At 42.0% G+C, this 16,181-nt stretch overlaps 1 protein-coding gene across 3 annotated transcripts in view; it reads right to left on the bottom strand.

Annotated features, from left to right (window-relative positions):
• Positions 1–1,840: 1,840 nt before the first annotated feature.
• UBR2 (ubiquitin protein ligase E3 component n-recognin 2) overlaps positions 1,841–16,181 on the bottom strand; it is a 92,518-nt gene continuing 78,177 nt past the window's right edge. For all 3 annotated transcript variants that reach the window (XM_004673484.2, XM_004673485.2, XM_012722505.1), the window contains 11 exons: positions 14,182–14,278; positions 13,889–13,956; positions 11,818–11,953; positions 11,220–11,310; positions 9,636–9,766; positions 8,785–8,893; positions 7,150–7,206; positions 5,814–5,891; positions 4,981–5,151; positions 3,462–3,563; positions 1,841–2,072 (listed from right to left, as the gene is read on the bottom strand). In XM_004673484.2, the coding sequence (XP_004673541.1) occupies positions 1,931–2,072; positions 3,462–3,563; positions 4,981–5,151; positions 5,814–5,891; positions 7,150–7,206; positions 8,785–8,893; positions 9,636–9,766; positions 11,220–11,310; positions 11,818–11,953; positions 13,889–13,956; positions 14,182–14,278 (1,182 nt within the window). In that variant the 3' untranslated portion in view covers positions 1,841–1,930. The remainder of the gene's footprint in view (positions 2,073–3,461; positions 3,564–4,980; positions 5,152–5,813; positions 5,892–7,149; positions 7,207–8,784; positions 8,894–9,635; positions 9,767–11,219; positions 11,311–11,817; positions 11,954–13,888; positions 13,957–14,181; positions 14,279–16,181) is intronic.

Below are 16,181 nucleotides of genomic sequence, written 5' to 3'. Positions count from 1 at the left end.
ATTTATTTGGATATCTTTAAACTTTGTACATATGATACATCCCAAATTTTACAAGTTGTCCACAATTTATTAAAGTTATAGCCAATTTATTCAACAGATATGATTCTCCCTGATATGGAAAGCAAGTCATATAAACATTTCTACAATAAACATAATACATGCGGAAGAAATCATGAAACTAGTATGATTCATTAACGGGGAAGACGACCAGCGTGATGACACCCGCCGCCGACGGTGACGGGGCGTGTTGCGATTTCATGTACATTCACCTCCTTTACTCCCTCCTGTTCGAGCACAGAATCAGGGCACTTGCTGCTAACTCCAGACTTCTATGAAGTGATGCCTGAAAGCTAGAGTATTACTGGATTTCTAATGTTTATAATCCATTTACAGAGGGAGAAAACTGGTCTTATAATTTTAAACTTGATGGACATGTGAGAAAAGCAGCAGGACAGAAAAGCAGCGGGCGTGAGGGTGTGACAAAGGTCAAAATAAACATTAAAACTCATGATGCTAGTCACACCCCAAACCACCTCACTGAATGAATGGAAGAAAGGCCAGAAAAGGGGGGGTGACAGGTGATGCTGGACTCTGGCTTGGGGTCTCTTGCAGTTGTTGTCCTCAGTCCGGCGAGCCAGCCCCGGCTGGAGGGGCGAGGCTGTGCTCTGAGAGCAGGCTCTGCCCCCAGCCGCGGGGGACGCGAGTCGCCGGCTCCTCCTTCCCCCCACACTGGCACTCACCGGGCCGAGTGGAAGGAGCTTGCAGACACAGTTCAAAGAAGCGAGTGAGAAGTTCACTCGCGCTGGGTAAAAGTATCTCTAGAGCCTCTTCTTAGGCACTCGTCCCTCTGCCCCAGCACGACAGGCTCAGCACTGGGCCCTCACCGCTGCCATTGCTCGCTGCCCGTCTCTGGCGCTCTGCGCAGGGCTGGCAGGGGAGTGGGGTGGGGGGCGGCGTTACAAGCTGTTTTACTGAGGGGCTGTCATTCTAGGAAGACACCTCTTAGTAAAAGTGATAATGTTTAAAAATACTAAAAAGCCTGGCAGCAGGATCGGCCCAGTAAGGTACTAAGCGAGTCAGCAGTAAAGAGCAATTCATCCGCTCTAGGAAATGCTGGAAGGGGCGCAGTGGGGGAACCTCAAAACACTGATTTCTCTCTCTCTTTTTTTTTGGCTATTGTTCAATTCTAGATGTACAGACTCTCAATTAGACCTTCTCTAGTGTTAGAAATAAGAGGTTATAGCATTTGAAAAATTAGGGTACTCTGTTTTCAAAAAGCCCTTTAAAAAGTTTTTTTTCTTTTGAAGTTCAAAGTTTTTGCCAAAAAAAAAAAAGGACAAAAACATAAACCAAAAATCCCAAAAACCCAACCTTGTATGGCCCTGAAAACCAAACAGCATACAAAGACGCCTGCACCGCTTCCTCCCACGGCGCCTCGGCCTCGCCTGCAGAGGGCCTCACACAGGCAACCAGGGAAGGCGGCTTCCGGGGCGCGCAGCTGTCTCAGAGGTAGGGTCCCGCGGCAGAGGTACGGCCAGGTCGCCGGGCCACCCCGGCAGGCGCTGCCACCACAGACCCGGCTTCCTTTTCTGTCTCATCAGTTTCAGCGCGGGCTGCGGGAGAGCAGTGATGCAGCCTGGCTCGGCCTGTGGGCGCTAGTCCAACACGATCCCAAAGGCCCAGGGTCCTGCTCAGGAAAAGCAGCTCTCGCTGGATCCAAAAACTCCAAGTGTTGTTTGAGGGACACAGCAAATGGTGCAAGAAAACGTGCCGATGGAAGACCATTTTCATCTGTCTCCAGAGCCAAAACTATAAAACTAAAACTGGGAAGAAAAGCGGCAATAAAGAATTTACTTCCAAACTCAGTAGAACTTCCTACTCTCTTTCTTGGGTTACAAAAATCCAGGTGTGTTTTTGGTAGCGAAAGTAGCTACAAATGCTGCCAGTCGATGCCAACCAGTGTCTGATTTGCTTCCTGTGCATGTCCAATTTCCTCTGTGATGCTGTGCTGGTGCCAGAGCTTCTGAATCTTCCTAAATCGTTCTTTGCACAAATGTAAGGGATTCCCCCGTCTAAAAAGAAGACACAGGTCACTGAGGGTGTGCGTCTGTCATTCATCTATCATATCCCAGCTTTTTCCGATTTATTGCTTTTTGGGCCTGCGGCAGACTTTGTGTCCGGCAGGTGGCGGTTATTAATATTACTTCTGAAGGTTTGCCAGAAGCAGCCGAAGGAGACTAAGTGCTGAAAAGAGGAAGCCAATGTCCACAATCTACAAGGATGGGTTGAAGGGGCTGGGTCAGGCTGGGCAGGAGGCTGAGTGGCAAGGGCTGGCTATTCACTGTCTGTTTTGCTGAGGTAACAGGGAAGCGGGTAGGGCAGAGGCTGGTAAGAGAATCACGGGAATAAAAGCTGTTCCTCAGAGTGCTGTCTTTGTCACCGAAATCTTAGCAAAGCAGCCACTGGGAATAACTCTGGGTCAATCTAACTGAAGCACAGGCGTGGGGTGAGTCCACACCGGTGCAGGCACTGGGCCGGCACCTGTGTCTCTACCGAGTGCGCGGCTGGATTCTTCTCCTGCTCCCCAGCTCCTCTCCTACCGCCCCACACTCCAGGCCAGTGGGGACAACCTGCACGGGGTGGCACTCGCCCGTATCCTGGCTGTCAAGCCCTTGGGGCTGCCCATCTACCTATCGAGCCTCAGACATTCCACTTCTGTTCCCCCAGGCTGGCTGGTTATGTCTAAGTCAAGGCTTTTTCCTTCTTTTGTCAAACAGAGATAGTCTAAAATCAAAACATTTAATTTTAAAGCTTGAAAGGGGAAGGGAGCTCGACAGACTATGGTGGAGGATTATTGGTGCTTCAGTGGTGGGTATGGCTGTGAGAACATGTGTCTACCTTGAAACATCCACAGAGCTGCCCATCATCAAATTACTTCATAATTACAACTTTAAATCAATAGCAAAACAGCACCTGAGGGGAACCATTGTTTTTGGTCATGATATAACAGAAGTTACCTAAGTAGAAATCATTAAAAGCCTCAAATACTGTTGCACTGCTATACTGTTATAATGTATAAATTTTTGTTCCTCAGATTCTAATGGAATAAGAAAAGAACTCTAGCTCTTCCCCCAAACAGAACACAAGAGTCACAGAACTCTGCAGTGCTCTGAGGCTACAATGCTCTGGCGTGGGTGATAAATGCTATCTGACCCACCCTCTGTATCCTGAAGGCACTCATGACAGTCTGAGGGCTGGAAAAGGGAATCTCAAATCAGGCTGCCTGGAGCCCTCCTTGGAAGAATCCACAGGCGGCGGTCACTGGTACCCAAAATCAGCTCTGTAGTCCTCTGGGGTGTTAGCAGGCAGCTGCAGAGCCACAGGACCCATCAAGGCCACCACACAGGGAAAGCTCTGGAGGCCCAGAGTCAGCCAGCCCAAACCCCAAGATGGGCCCTTACCTGAGTCCCTGGTCAGTTTCCCCATAGTCATCAAGGTAAGGAGGAGAATAAAAACAGCCTTTGGTTTTGCCAGCTAGAAATAGCACCTGACATTCCCGTACTCTGTAGAGAGACCATTTATAGAGCAGACATTAGTGACCAGGGTTTGGATTTAGTTCCAAATGGACAGAAAGCTTATATATCGACAAAACCAGTTTTGGAAGAGAAGAAATGGCATTTACAGCAGAGACATTTAAAAAGCTAACAATACACCTTGCCAAGTTTTAAAAATAAGCAAAATGATTGCACTGCAATCAGTGATGATTATATGTCCATGCACATGGTGAGGGAGGGGAACACTCAGGTCAGGAAGTGACGGCACTATTACGGTAGCGTTCAGAAAGTTAGGTGTGAGAGTCTAAACACAAAATAGGTACTGATGTTTTAACCAAGTTATGAGAAAATGGCTCATTAAAAAAAGGACACAAACATGAATTAGACTGACTCAAAGCACAAAATAACACTGTCCATGATCAAAAGGTTTTTGAGATATGCCAGAGGAGGCAAAATATTACTTTTACATTTCTCCTGAGGCCTATTTTAAGATGTGTCTCATGGTCTCTCTGAGTGGTGTGCTTAACTTTACTTGGTATTAATAATTCAGCTCCAACTTTATGAAGAATTTATCATGCTGTCAGGCACTAGGAAGACACTAAGATTACTAGGATACAGACAGAATCTGGATCTTCTTTAAGCCCTGATATGGCCTTGGCCTCAGAGGTGTCACCAGAACATGTTAGGCCCCACAGCTCTCCCCCTTGCTCACACTACTCCAGTGAAGCCCACCTTTGTGCCATTTCTCGATCATGGCAGGCATTCCCCTCAGAGATTTTGCACTAGAATGTTTTCTGCCCTAATTTAGATTTTTCTCACTCAAAAGTCACCTCAAAGAATCTTCTCTAATTCCCTAGCTACAGCTCAACTCTCCAAATACCGTTTCATATCCCCCTCCCTACGTTACCTTTTCTCCTTTGTATGTATCTCTTTCTAGATTCTTATTCAATCTTGTTTATTTTCTATCTCCCTTACTAGAAAAGGAGCTCTTTTGGCAGCTGATATCTTTCTCTGTGCTGGTGACTGTGGCATTCTCAATGTCCAGGACATAGTGGCCACTAAAGAAGTGTCTGGTGTATGCTGTAGAATATATTCAACGATATACATCAGCTGGTAATGTGTATGAATCCAAAAGCCTTAGTATACAAAAAGGAGAGTAATTCTAACTGGAAATTGAGGACAAATGGAAGTTTCATATTAGAATAGACACAAAGTATAAAAGAATTATCCTGGGGGTGGGTAGAGGGAAAGATAATGAGAGAACTGACATGGAGTTGGCAGGAACCAAATGAGACAGGCTCCTCAAGTTTCTCAAGTGAACGAAATACACGAGAACAGTGGCCTCAATATTCTGAGCCACTCGCTCCCCCCCAACAGGCATAAACTCCCCAGATCCAAAGCTACAACAACCCCCATAGCACCTCACCTCAGGAAGATGCCCACTCCGGAGCCGCAGGAGTAGGTGTGAGCGGTGCAGGCCCCAACGTCCTCGCCTTCCAGTTCAGTCTGACAGCAGTAGCTCTGGGAGCACAACAGAGTTCCACACACAAGGCACAGAGTTGGGGCTCTGCTCTTATCACCACCTGATTTGGGGCACCTCCACGGAACAAAAAAAGCACAGGTCATTACTCCAAAAAGCAGTTAAAGAGCTGATGGTAAGAAAGCACCAGAGAAACACTGCAACAAGTACAGCTGAAGAGGCACATATATCCCACGGCCCAAATTTATTTCTAGAATAGGGTGCAGGGGACATCTCACACAAATCTTCTACTGCAGACTCTCAAGTTACCAACCAGAGAGAAAAGAAAGTCATCAACAGGAGGAAATGCTAAAGCAAATCATGCTGTCACACAATGAAAGCAGTAAATGCGGATGAAGCAGAGACAGTGCACGCACGGGCCTCGCCCGCGGCGGCCAGAGTCTGAGGAATGTCAGCGCTTACATTACGGCTTCAGTCCTGTCTTTATCTTGTTTGTATCAAATATTTCTTGTGTTAAAATGAACTCTGGCCTCTTATTTAAGTGCACATTTTTATTCAGACAGCCTCCTATACATCCTTGTCCTCCATCACCCCCTTTCCTGCATCTTATTCTGAAAATGGTGGAATGATGCTTTTATAAGTTGGATGACACAAAGCACTACTGATGGTATGATTTCCCTATCCAAACCTCACAGAACTTCAACAAAATCCCCCACACCCTGTGTGGAAAGGTGTTTCCGGTGGTAGGAAAGACTCAATACTCTAAGATCAAAACTTACGAGAAATTAGATGCTTGATTAATGAGGCTGCTGTAATCCTTTGGAAGGTTTATTAATTTGTTAGATTCTCTTGGATAGCTAGAACAAACAAAAACAACCGAGTTAATATAAAATCATACTGTAGCCAAAACAAGGTTACTCTTAATTTGGTTGAAGAAAGACTCAATTTTCAACACATGACCTTTGGGTTCATACATGTTTTTACTTAGAGCTCAGAATAAATTCTCAGGAAAGGAGACATTACTACTTTCTAGTATCTAGATTACTAGTATCTACCCTATTTAAGAGAAAATGTGACAGCTCTGGGAAGAAAGGAAGAGGCAGAAGGGAATATTCATTCTTGGGCTTCCTCTGGACAGGTGGTCTCAAGGCAGAAAGGAATCAGAATGGAGAAGGCAGGAGATTTCTTTTAAATTAGATTCTGCTAGAAGGCCACGTCGATTCTGTGACAAGTTAATTCATGTTTGATTCAGTCCTAAATCCAACTAATGTTTGAGGACCTCTCTCAGTGTTCATTCACACCTGTCCAGCACGAGCCCACGGTGCGGCCTTTTCCTATGTATCTATTGCAGACAGTAGAATGGACAGAAGACAAGGGGGAGTTAACCTAAACAGCAGCTCTCACCAGAATCACTTGGAGGGATTTTGGGAGGGATATACTTGAGTGCTAGGAAGAATTAAACTTTTTAGGTATGGTACTGAGGAGTCTTTCAATTTCCAAACTTACTCTGATACACTCAAGTTAAGAGCTACTGAATATACTGCTGAATAAAAAGAAACTGGTGATAATGCAATCATTTGACTTTTAAAATTGGGGTGTGAAGCACCTCTAGATTTGAACAGAATGTGTATAAAATCAAAGAAATAGAACAGAGAATCTGTTGATTTTTATGGATGTTGCATTCAGCAGAACTAAGAAGGTTCATTCAGCAGATGAAATCCACCTGTCATGGTGGAAGGCATGTCACAGCACACTTTACTAAGGAATCAGGACAGAGCTAATTTCAAAAGGAATGAAGAAAAAAATACAAAAATGATTGGCTATGATTTAATATTTTCTTAAGCTGAGTGAAAGGTATCTGAAGCCTTAGTATACTATTTTTTTAAATTCTACTGGATAGCTTGAAATAACAACGAAAAGACAAAAATAGAGCCAAGGAAAACCTAGAAAAGGACCCAACTGTTTCAATGTACATATTCTAAAATATCATAACTATTCAGCCAAGAATCGGTAGCATGACCAGCCTCAGGAGGCCAGTTAGGGACGGGCAGTAGCACTTAGAACGTACTTCCTCCGACAAGCCACCCACCAAGTGTTCCATCATCCTTGACTTACCTTATAGCATCTCTTTCACCTTGTAGGTATCTTTTAACTCCAATGTTTTGACACCAACTTTAATATAAGTTGGGGGGGAAACAAAACAAAACATTTTTACTTTAAAAGGGTAAGAACTAGAATTTCCACCCTCCAAATCCAGTTTAAAAAAAAAAAAAATCCTTGACTTAGCATGGTATGTTTACCTCAAGAGAAGAAGAATATAATTCACCTACAACTGTTAAAACCAGAAGAATAAAACTTACGATTTTCTAAAAGCAATAATGCCTAATGTATTAAAATTTGTGGCTGCATATAATTTTTTCCACTAATTTGTACACTTTGGAAACACCAGTCTGACTTAATGACAAGTTCCTATTAGCTATAAGACTCACCAAAAAAAAAAAAAAAAAAAAAACCTTTAAATTGTGGTAAAGTATACATAAAATTGCCATTTTAACCATATTTAATAGACAGTACCATGGTTATTAAGTATATTCCCATTTTAGTGCAATCAGCCTACCATCCCTTTCTAGAACTTTTCAACACTAATCCAATTTTCCTCCCTTAACATTCTATATGATTATGCAGAAGAATACAGTACTTGCTCTTTTGTGACTAGCTTATTTCACTTGGTATATTGTCTTTTAAGGTCTAATCACACCATAGCATATGTCAACGTCTCCTTTTTTTTTTTTAAGCCAAATAGGATTCCACTGGATGCACACCCCACATTCTGTTTATCCCATTCATCTGTCAGTAGGTATTTGGATTGTTTTTACCTTTTGGTTACTGTGAACATGTGTGTATAAGTACCCGTTTGAGTCCTTGCTTTCAGTTCTTCTGCAATACATACCTACATGTAGATAGGTATTGGTACTTGGTAATTCTATGTTTAACTTTTGAGAAACCACCACACACTTTTCCAGAGTGGCAGCAATGTACACAGACTCTAATTTCTCAACTTCTTCACTAACACTTGTTACTGTTGTCGGTCTTTTTGGTTATAACCATATGCATGGCTGTGAAGTGGTCACATTATGTTTTTTTATTTGCATTTCCCTAATGACTAGTGATACTAAGCATATTTTTATGTGCTTATTGGTCACTTATAGGTCTTCTCTGAAGTCTTTCACACAGACTTTTGCTATTGTTGAGTTAATAGGAATTCTGAACACACACGCACACATGCACTCTAGGTCTCAATTTCTTATCACTATGTGATGTGCAAATATTTTCACCCACTCTGTGGAAAAAGTCATATTTTAATCTTAAACCTGTCACTAAACTTGACATTATCAACAGGTTCACTTCTCTAGACTTCAGTTTTCTCATATATAAAGTGAGAGTAATGGATTAGATAACCCTTAATCTAGATTTCTACCAGAAATCTACAAAGACCTTAAGAAATTAATATGAGGAAATAAACATTTCTGCCACTATTTGCCTTCCATACAAATCTGCTAATGCTATTCACTAATTTGGCAGAAATCTTACCAAAAAGGTAAATCTTTAACTGCTCAGCATAATCATCACAGTTTGAATTATAAACATTGAATTCTGCTGGGTTCATTATCTGATAATTTTGTTAAGATATATTGATAAAGTTTGGTCCATAAAACTATTCATTGTAATGAAAAAAGTGATAATAATTACCTTTTAATCAATGAATTCATTATCTCACTATTTTCTTGAAAAAGGCAAAGGAGGTTGTTTGGCAGGGAAAGATATTTACATAGATGTTCAAAATGGCTTGATCCAGAAACTGCAAATGGATTAGAAAAGTGTAAAACATAACTGAGAGTAAATCTTCTCTGGGACTAAGCAATAGTAGAGCTTAAAAAAGGAAAAAGCATGGTAAGGAAGTTTTTATTTTCTAGGTTCATAACTTGTAGGAAGTTAGCAAGTTGGCACAAGGGGGCCATCCACAGGAAATGGCACAACTGAGCATGTAGCCAGGAGCCCCAACCCTCAACTGGACCCAATTTCCTGAGTCTTGTTTTACCATCTGCAAAACAATGTAGACCTGATATGATCCACCTCATGGGTTTCTTTGTTGACTTAGTGACAAAAATAACTTCTGGGTGTTCTGGAATGTTATAAAGCAGTAGAAAAATTCAAGACCATTTTATCACAAGGTGGATTTAAAACACTAATGTTAATTATCACTGCAAATAACCTGGAAGGCTAAGCTTTTCTTGATGGTGCCTAGATCACAGAACCTGCCATGCAGCATCATCACACAGGCTACTCCCAGGCCTGGTGCCGGGCACTGAGTAAACTTGAAGCCTGCCTTTATATCTACTATGAAATGAAATCAAAACAGAACATAGAAAACAACTGTGAGACAGCAAATCAATTCCCACATTAAAATCAGATTTATATGCAATTCTGGTTATTCTGAACTGTAAGGTCACATATTTCAAGTTATGCAGGTCACATTTATTCTCCATTACTGGAATGAAAGATTATAGATTTTCTAAATTTTGAAAGAAATTAGAAATTACCTTGAACTTCTGGTGGGGAAGGAACGCCATTTAAGTAATGAAAAAACAAAGCAGAACACTTCAGGAAAGGCATGATGCCCGCTCTGACATCCCTCCACAGATGCCAGCCGGATGGGCTATCTTTCAAGGCACTGAAAAAGAGAGGAATGATAACTGGGAGCTCTAGTAAGGTAAGGTGGTTCTAGTTATCACAGTGTGAATGGGAGACAACTGTTAGTTGGAATCGGTGGTACATGGGCTTAAAAAAGAGTGTACTGTGCTATTACATTATATTAGGTATAAATGATGGGAGCCTTCAATGCTATTAACAAGATTTATAAAAATGTGCTATAGAGCCTCCCTGGTGGCACAAGAGATTCAGTCTCAGCACTAGGAAGCTACCTGTAGCCACTGCAATACATCTGAACCCCAGCCAGGGAGCTGACCCCCATGGCACAGCGGACCTCTCCTGTATCCCCCACTGCTCCCTGCATTTCAGTCTTCCTGTCCTGTAACCCAGTCTGTCTTTGGTGAATCTTCCCCACCCCTCCTCTCAGCTCTTGTCTACATAAAGAAAAACTAGTGCTACAGAAGGAAAGCACTTGGAAAACAAACAAAAAACACTATCCACTACTCTAGAACCTTGAATCAGCAGAAAACTATTCTGGTAAGCTGTTTTCATATTAATCTGTCTTATGTAACTGTAGCTGTAACACGAAATTATATATTATTATCATGTTTTTCAGAACATCACAAACAGTGATTTTTATTGGAACTGGAGTATTCCGGGATATATCACCCATAAATGACACCAAATTCTCCTGCAAACAGATTACTTTCAGTTCTTTGTTAAACCAAGCATTTAGGTCATGCCTATAGGTTTTCTGTATGTTGTATTATTTTATCAGTATGGAGTCTCTGAAATTGGGTACCTTAGTCAAAGAGCAAACATTTTTACAGCTTCTTGATATATACTATTAAAAAAGCAAAGTGAAATTGTACTAAATCAATGAAACAGTATGTGACGTTCTATTAATTTCACTGCACTTCACTTAAAAGTGTATTGTACCGATTTAACTTACGTTTTAAATTCCCAATGAGATGTGTTTCAAAATAGCATTTTCTAAGGTAAGTGCTCTACTTCCACTAGTCTGAGTCAGATCCTCTGAGCAAAAGAGGGTTCCATGGCCAAATTAACACAAGCTCTGCATTACTCCTCCTCAGAGAGTTCTAGCACTGTTATTAAAAGAGTAATGATCCTTACAGCAGCCTAGCCTGCTGCGGTCCAGGAGCCCTGGGCCTTGCCCAGGAAAAGGACGAGCTTCCGGGACAAGGCCTGGGGCCGAGCTTGGATCCACATCTTGCAGCAGGGGAGGATGGGGGTGACTGGAGGAGGGAAGCAAAAGACGGGGAGCTGGGTGGTGGGACACAAGTGGATTACTGATGGGAGGGCTGCACCTCAGGGGAACAGTAACTACAGAAAGAGGACCAACGATGTAAGAAAATAAACAAGTACATTAAAAGAAAAATCCTCCAACTTCTTTATAAATATGTCAACAGAGAGCAACTTCCTTCATATAACAAATGAATTCCATACAAGCTCACCTTCCTGTATACTGGTGAAGTGTTTTATACAAAGCAAGAACTGCTAGTTCTTCTTCACCAACAAAATTTTCTTGATCCATGCCATTCTCTTCTGGAAAATAAGGAAAGATTAGCACTCTGTGTCTACGTACTAAGTGGACCAATAACCACATCATTTAAATATGATGTAAAATATATTCACACACTCTCAAATGCCAATACTCCCACAAAAGACAAAAAAAGACACAGATCTTCAGTTCCTCAGGTATGGGCAGAGCATATCATCCACCAGAGCAAGGAGCCAGGAGGCTCTATCAGAGAGGCCAATGTGCTTTAGGATGCTGTCCAGTGTGCTCTGTATAAAATCAGCTAGATATAGACTATGAACCTCAAATCTTAGCAAACTTATGGGGAGGGGGGAAAGTAAAACTGGTCATGTGGCTAAGGAATTTTAATAGGAGAAACGAAGTTACTTTAAGACTTTTCATATGAGAATGAACAGAGAAATTGCCTGTTTTTAATTTACATTTTTTCTCATCCAAGCATCTTTCCCTCTAGCCCTTTTTTTTCAACGAGAAACTCAAGCACTTCCTTCAAGAAGCCGCCAAGGAGGTGTTACCTGTACACGATGTAAGCAAGACCTGCACTATGTGTGCCATAGTAACCAGATGGAAAATGTGAAGGTCTCCGGCACGGAGGCTGATCCCCGAGAAGTCCTGACACTGCAGCGCAGGGAACGCCAGCACCAAGCCCACCTAGACAGCAAGCACAGGGCATCAGACGAAGGACCTCTCTTTCAAGCTAAGCACAGCTCGTGTTTAATCTGGCGCCCCATCCTTATTCTTAAAGGGCGGATTTATTATAAATTCCACGAGGACTGGCTAAATGAAATTACTTAAAGAGCTAGTACCCAAAATCTCCCTGTGGCTTGTGGGCTAAGTCTCACTACCAACACCAAGGCCCATGGTGACGGCCTTGGATCCCCGGCCCAGAGGCCGCTCCTCTCAGCAGTGTATTTCAGTCAATCTGCCTGTTCTGCTCCCCCGCTCTGTCTCTGGTGAACCCTCTCACCCCAGTACCTCTGTCCTACCAGTTCTTTTATGCCAAAGGGAGCGGGGGAAAACTAGAGGGGTCTTGATGGGCACTATCAGTTCATTCCCTCGCTACTCCCCTAAACAAAGCACGCTGTGAATACAAAAATACCTGCAATCTTTACGGGGAGTATGCAGTGGGAAGAATATGGGTTTTGGACCCACAAAAACCTATATATTAATTCTAGCACCTTTTATGAGCTCTTTAGACAATTTATAAACAAAGATTTTTAAACTTCAAATGTTACATTGATAGTAGCACAGCTACAGCCAGTGTGGAAAAGTGAAGTAAATGGATGACATATACACAGTATATCAAAGTACATGCAGTGTATAAAAGAGGGAATCTTAAAACCATCAAGATGAAGATGACAGAAACGGGATATGCCTGACTTAACCAAGAGCTTACGACACAGTTTTAAGATTTCTTTTTATTTATTATGCATAAAAGAAGTGGGGTGTAGACCAGAGGTTCAGGAAGTGAGACAATTCACCAGAGACAGAGTGGGGAGCAGAACAGGAAGACCTACTGAAATACACTACTGAGGGGAGCAGCGGACAAGACAGGAGAGTTCTGCTGTGCCATGTGGGCCACCACCCTGCCCAGGGATTGAACTCAGGCCACAGTGGTTGGCCGCAGCTTGATAACACTGAGACTTTAACTCCTGTGCTACCAGGGAGGCCCACAGTTTTAACTAACTATATGTATACACAGTAATCTCAAATTCTTCAACCTTCAGTTTTTGTTTTTTAGTAGATACAACCCATATATTGCTAGTTTTACTTTTACTCCAGCTCCAGTTTCCCTAATGGTAAACTAGAATGTATGTGTATGTGTCCTTAATACCTTGGTAATAAAAAGGTAAGGACTAAATGAAAATATATGTGAAAGCACTCAGGTGCACAATAAATGCCAGCTCTTTTGTTAGCCTCCTGCTATACGGATGGCTGTTATTAGTGGTGGTGGTTTTTGTGGAAGCAAGGAACTAATATTTACTTGGGGATTACTGTTCCAAGTGATTTTCATGATCATTCCACTGAGAACTGACAGAATCATCTCAGGTACGTACCAACTTAAAGGTAGCGAATCTGATGCCCAGAGAGATGAAGTGGCCAGCACGGGGGCTGCTGTGTTGGCAGTGCACCCAGCTGAGGAGGGGCTGAGTCTAACCTCTCACTGCCTGGTCAGCTTGTGCTGTGGCCACTGGCTGCACCCACTGAGAAGACAGCTTCCCCGAGGTCACACTAACGGGTGGTCTGATGTGAAGCAAGTGGCCAGAGGACTACATCTACCCAAAAGCTAGCGAGGTCAGCAGCATCCCTGTTTTACGTTTACATTTTTTGTATGTAAAGAAGCATACCGAGGTTCAATTAACAACCTCAAAGTAAAATAAAAGAGGATTTAACCCCTACATTTAGCCTCCTAACTAGATTCCTTAGATTTCTTTTCTGGGGCTCCTTCAGAAACAACTATACTTAGAAATGGTGAGAGGAACAGCAGATAACTCCTCCTGTCTACCTCTATAGTACTCACCTAAGTCTTAGGTGAAGTATATAGTACGACAAAGGGAATTCCCAACACAAATTACAAGTACTCACCAATAAATGAAACATGTCAATATCCAGTATGCATGGAAGGTCTCCGTGGCTGTCATCAGGCACCACAGCTAGGTAATTAAAGAAAACTGTATTAGCACACGTCGTATGCCAATGTATCTATTATAAAATTTCTCTTTTAGCAAGATATATATGAACTTAAAAGCTAGAACTTGTACATAAGAAAAGCAGTACCAAAATATTTCTTTAATAATGTAGAGAAATTATACCACTAAAAACAAATTACAGAAGATGAAAGTTATCATAACACATATGGTTCTTAGATAAATACTCACATGCAAAAAGTTTACTAAAGTGTTCTTGTACCACTGAAAGTGATGCCACTGTCCAATGTGCTGCAGCAAATCTTGTTAATGACCTGAGACAATCATCCTGAAATGCAATATTGATATAATTAACAACAATCAGCACAGGAAATAGTTCTCTTCCTTCAGGTGTTCTGGTTCAAAGCACAGCTATCTGAAGCAAAGCTGGATGCACAATGAAATCTCACTGGGTGGTAGAAACCTGAGTCTATGACATCTTTAATGATGTGATTCTAGTATACAATGGAATGGGAAATAGAAAAGTATATGCTGAATAAATCAAAGCTTTCTCCCTGCTACCATGGGCTGGTTTTCTATGGAAACAAAAAGAAGGCTATATGCAAAAGCAGAGAGTGAACAAAAGAGACTTCCAGGACTTAGATGCTGTGTTATCTTTAAATTTGTTCTAAAGAGATACTACAAAATGTGGGAAATGTTCAAAATATTTGGAGAACTACATGCAAGAAAATGATTGTATCAATCTTTACAAGTGCATAATCATTAGAAACTCTTTTGGGTACTATGTAGCAACAACGAGAAAACTTGATTTAAAGTGAAGAATATATCAGGGAAAAAATTACACATAAGTACCAATTATAATCAAGTATAAACATGCTAATGAAAAGACACAAATGGGTGATGAGTTTTCCATTTCTGTTTATTCTTTCAAGGAACTCATAGTCCTGGGGGGAGAAGGAAAAGCAAAGTGGGGAGGCAACAGGAGGAGGCACTGTCACTGATGAGGGTATCCCCTCACAGGATAGTCTGAGAGTGTGAAAAACACCCTAAAGTGAAGTAGTAGTCTTAAGGCACTAAGCAGAGGCAAAGTCTGGGAACGAGCATCTGAGGGGCTGGCATGATTCTGCATGCATGAATCATGTAGGTGGGGATTAGCAGGTGGTGATTATGGAGAAACAGGTTTTCAAGTTTAAGATATTATTAGAATGACTTTTTTGAGGAATCCCTCTGAAAATGTATTGGCAAAGGGTGAGATTCAGGGCAGAGACCGCTATAATAATCTAGAAATAAGTATGGACAAACATGCAGAAGAATTCAACAGATAGGAACATCCAGCCAAATGGTGCATCTGATAGGAACTGTGTTTCTTTCTTGGCCCTGGATAGACGGTGGTACCATTAACTAAGATAGGCAATATAAGAATACATATTAATTTGGATTGTTCAATTTGAGGTGTCTTTAAGAACTCCAGATGTTTAAAAAAAAAAAAAAAAAGGCAGGCAATGAGAACAGAGCTGGTTTAGAGACAACAGGTGGGAACTGAAGTGTGATCCAGGGCATGGGCGGGGCGAAGGAAAGTATCAAGATGACACTCAGCTGAACTCTCGGGGCTTAAGACTACAATTATAGGATGAGGAAGGAAGGTCATATTAAGAAGGAACCACCTGAAATGTAGGGAGAAAACCAGGAATGTTACAGAAATCAAGAGGGAAAATGATTTTCAAAACGAAATAACCGAATCAAGTAAATAGAAATATTGAATAAGGGCTGACATCACGGGTGGCCACAATTTGAAAATGAGGGGATCATTTAGTGAACCTGGTAAGAGCTGCTACCAAAAAGTGAAAATGCATTAGGGGTAGAAGTCAATCCCAGCTGAAGGGAGAGCCAGAAACTGGAGGCAGAGTATACACTGTTGTTTAGAGAGGTTTTGCTATATATAAAATGGCATCCTCTAGCTTGCTCTCAGGATGTGAAATGAAATTAGAAACTGCAGGTATAACCTCTTTATCTGTATTTAAACATTTCTTAGCCCATGGTGAAGTGAATAAAATGAAGTGTGCTTTGTAAAATTGATCATAACAAGAATGAAAAGGCTGGCCCTCCCTGGTGGCGCAGCGGGTTAAAGCACAGCACTGAGAATCTAAAGCCGCTTCCTCATGAGTTCGATTCCCGCCTGCCCCGGAGGTGACCACATGGCGTGGCAGACCTCTCCTGACCCGCCCGCTGCT

This window comes from Condylura cristata, unplaced genomic scaffold, assembly GCF_000260355.1.
Source record: "Condylura cristata isolate star-nosed mole 26May11 unplaced genomic scaffold, ConCri1.0 scaffold00001, whole genome shotgun sequence".
Lineage (NCBI taxonomy): Eukaryota > Metazoa > Chordata > Mammalia > Eulipotyphla > Talpidae > Condylura > Condylura cristata.
The sequence above is the reverse complement of the archived record's forward strand: the minus strand, read 5'-3'. Positions and strand labels throughout refer to the sequence as shown.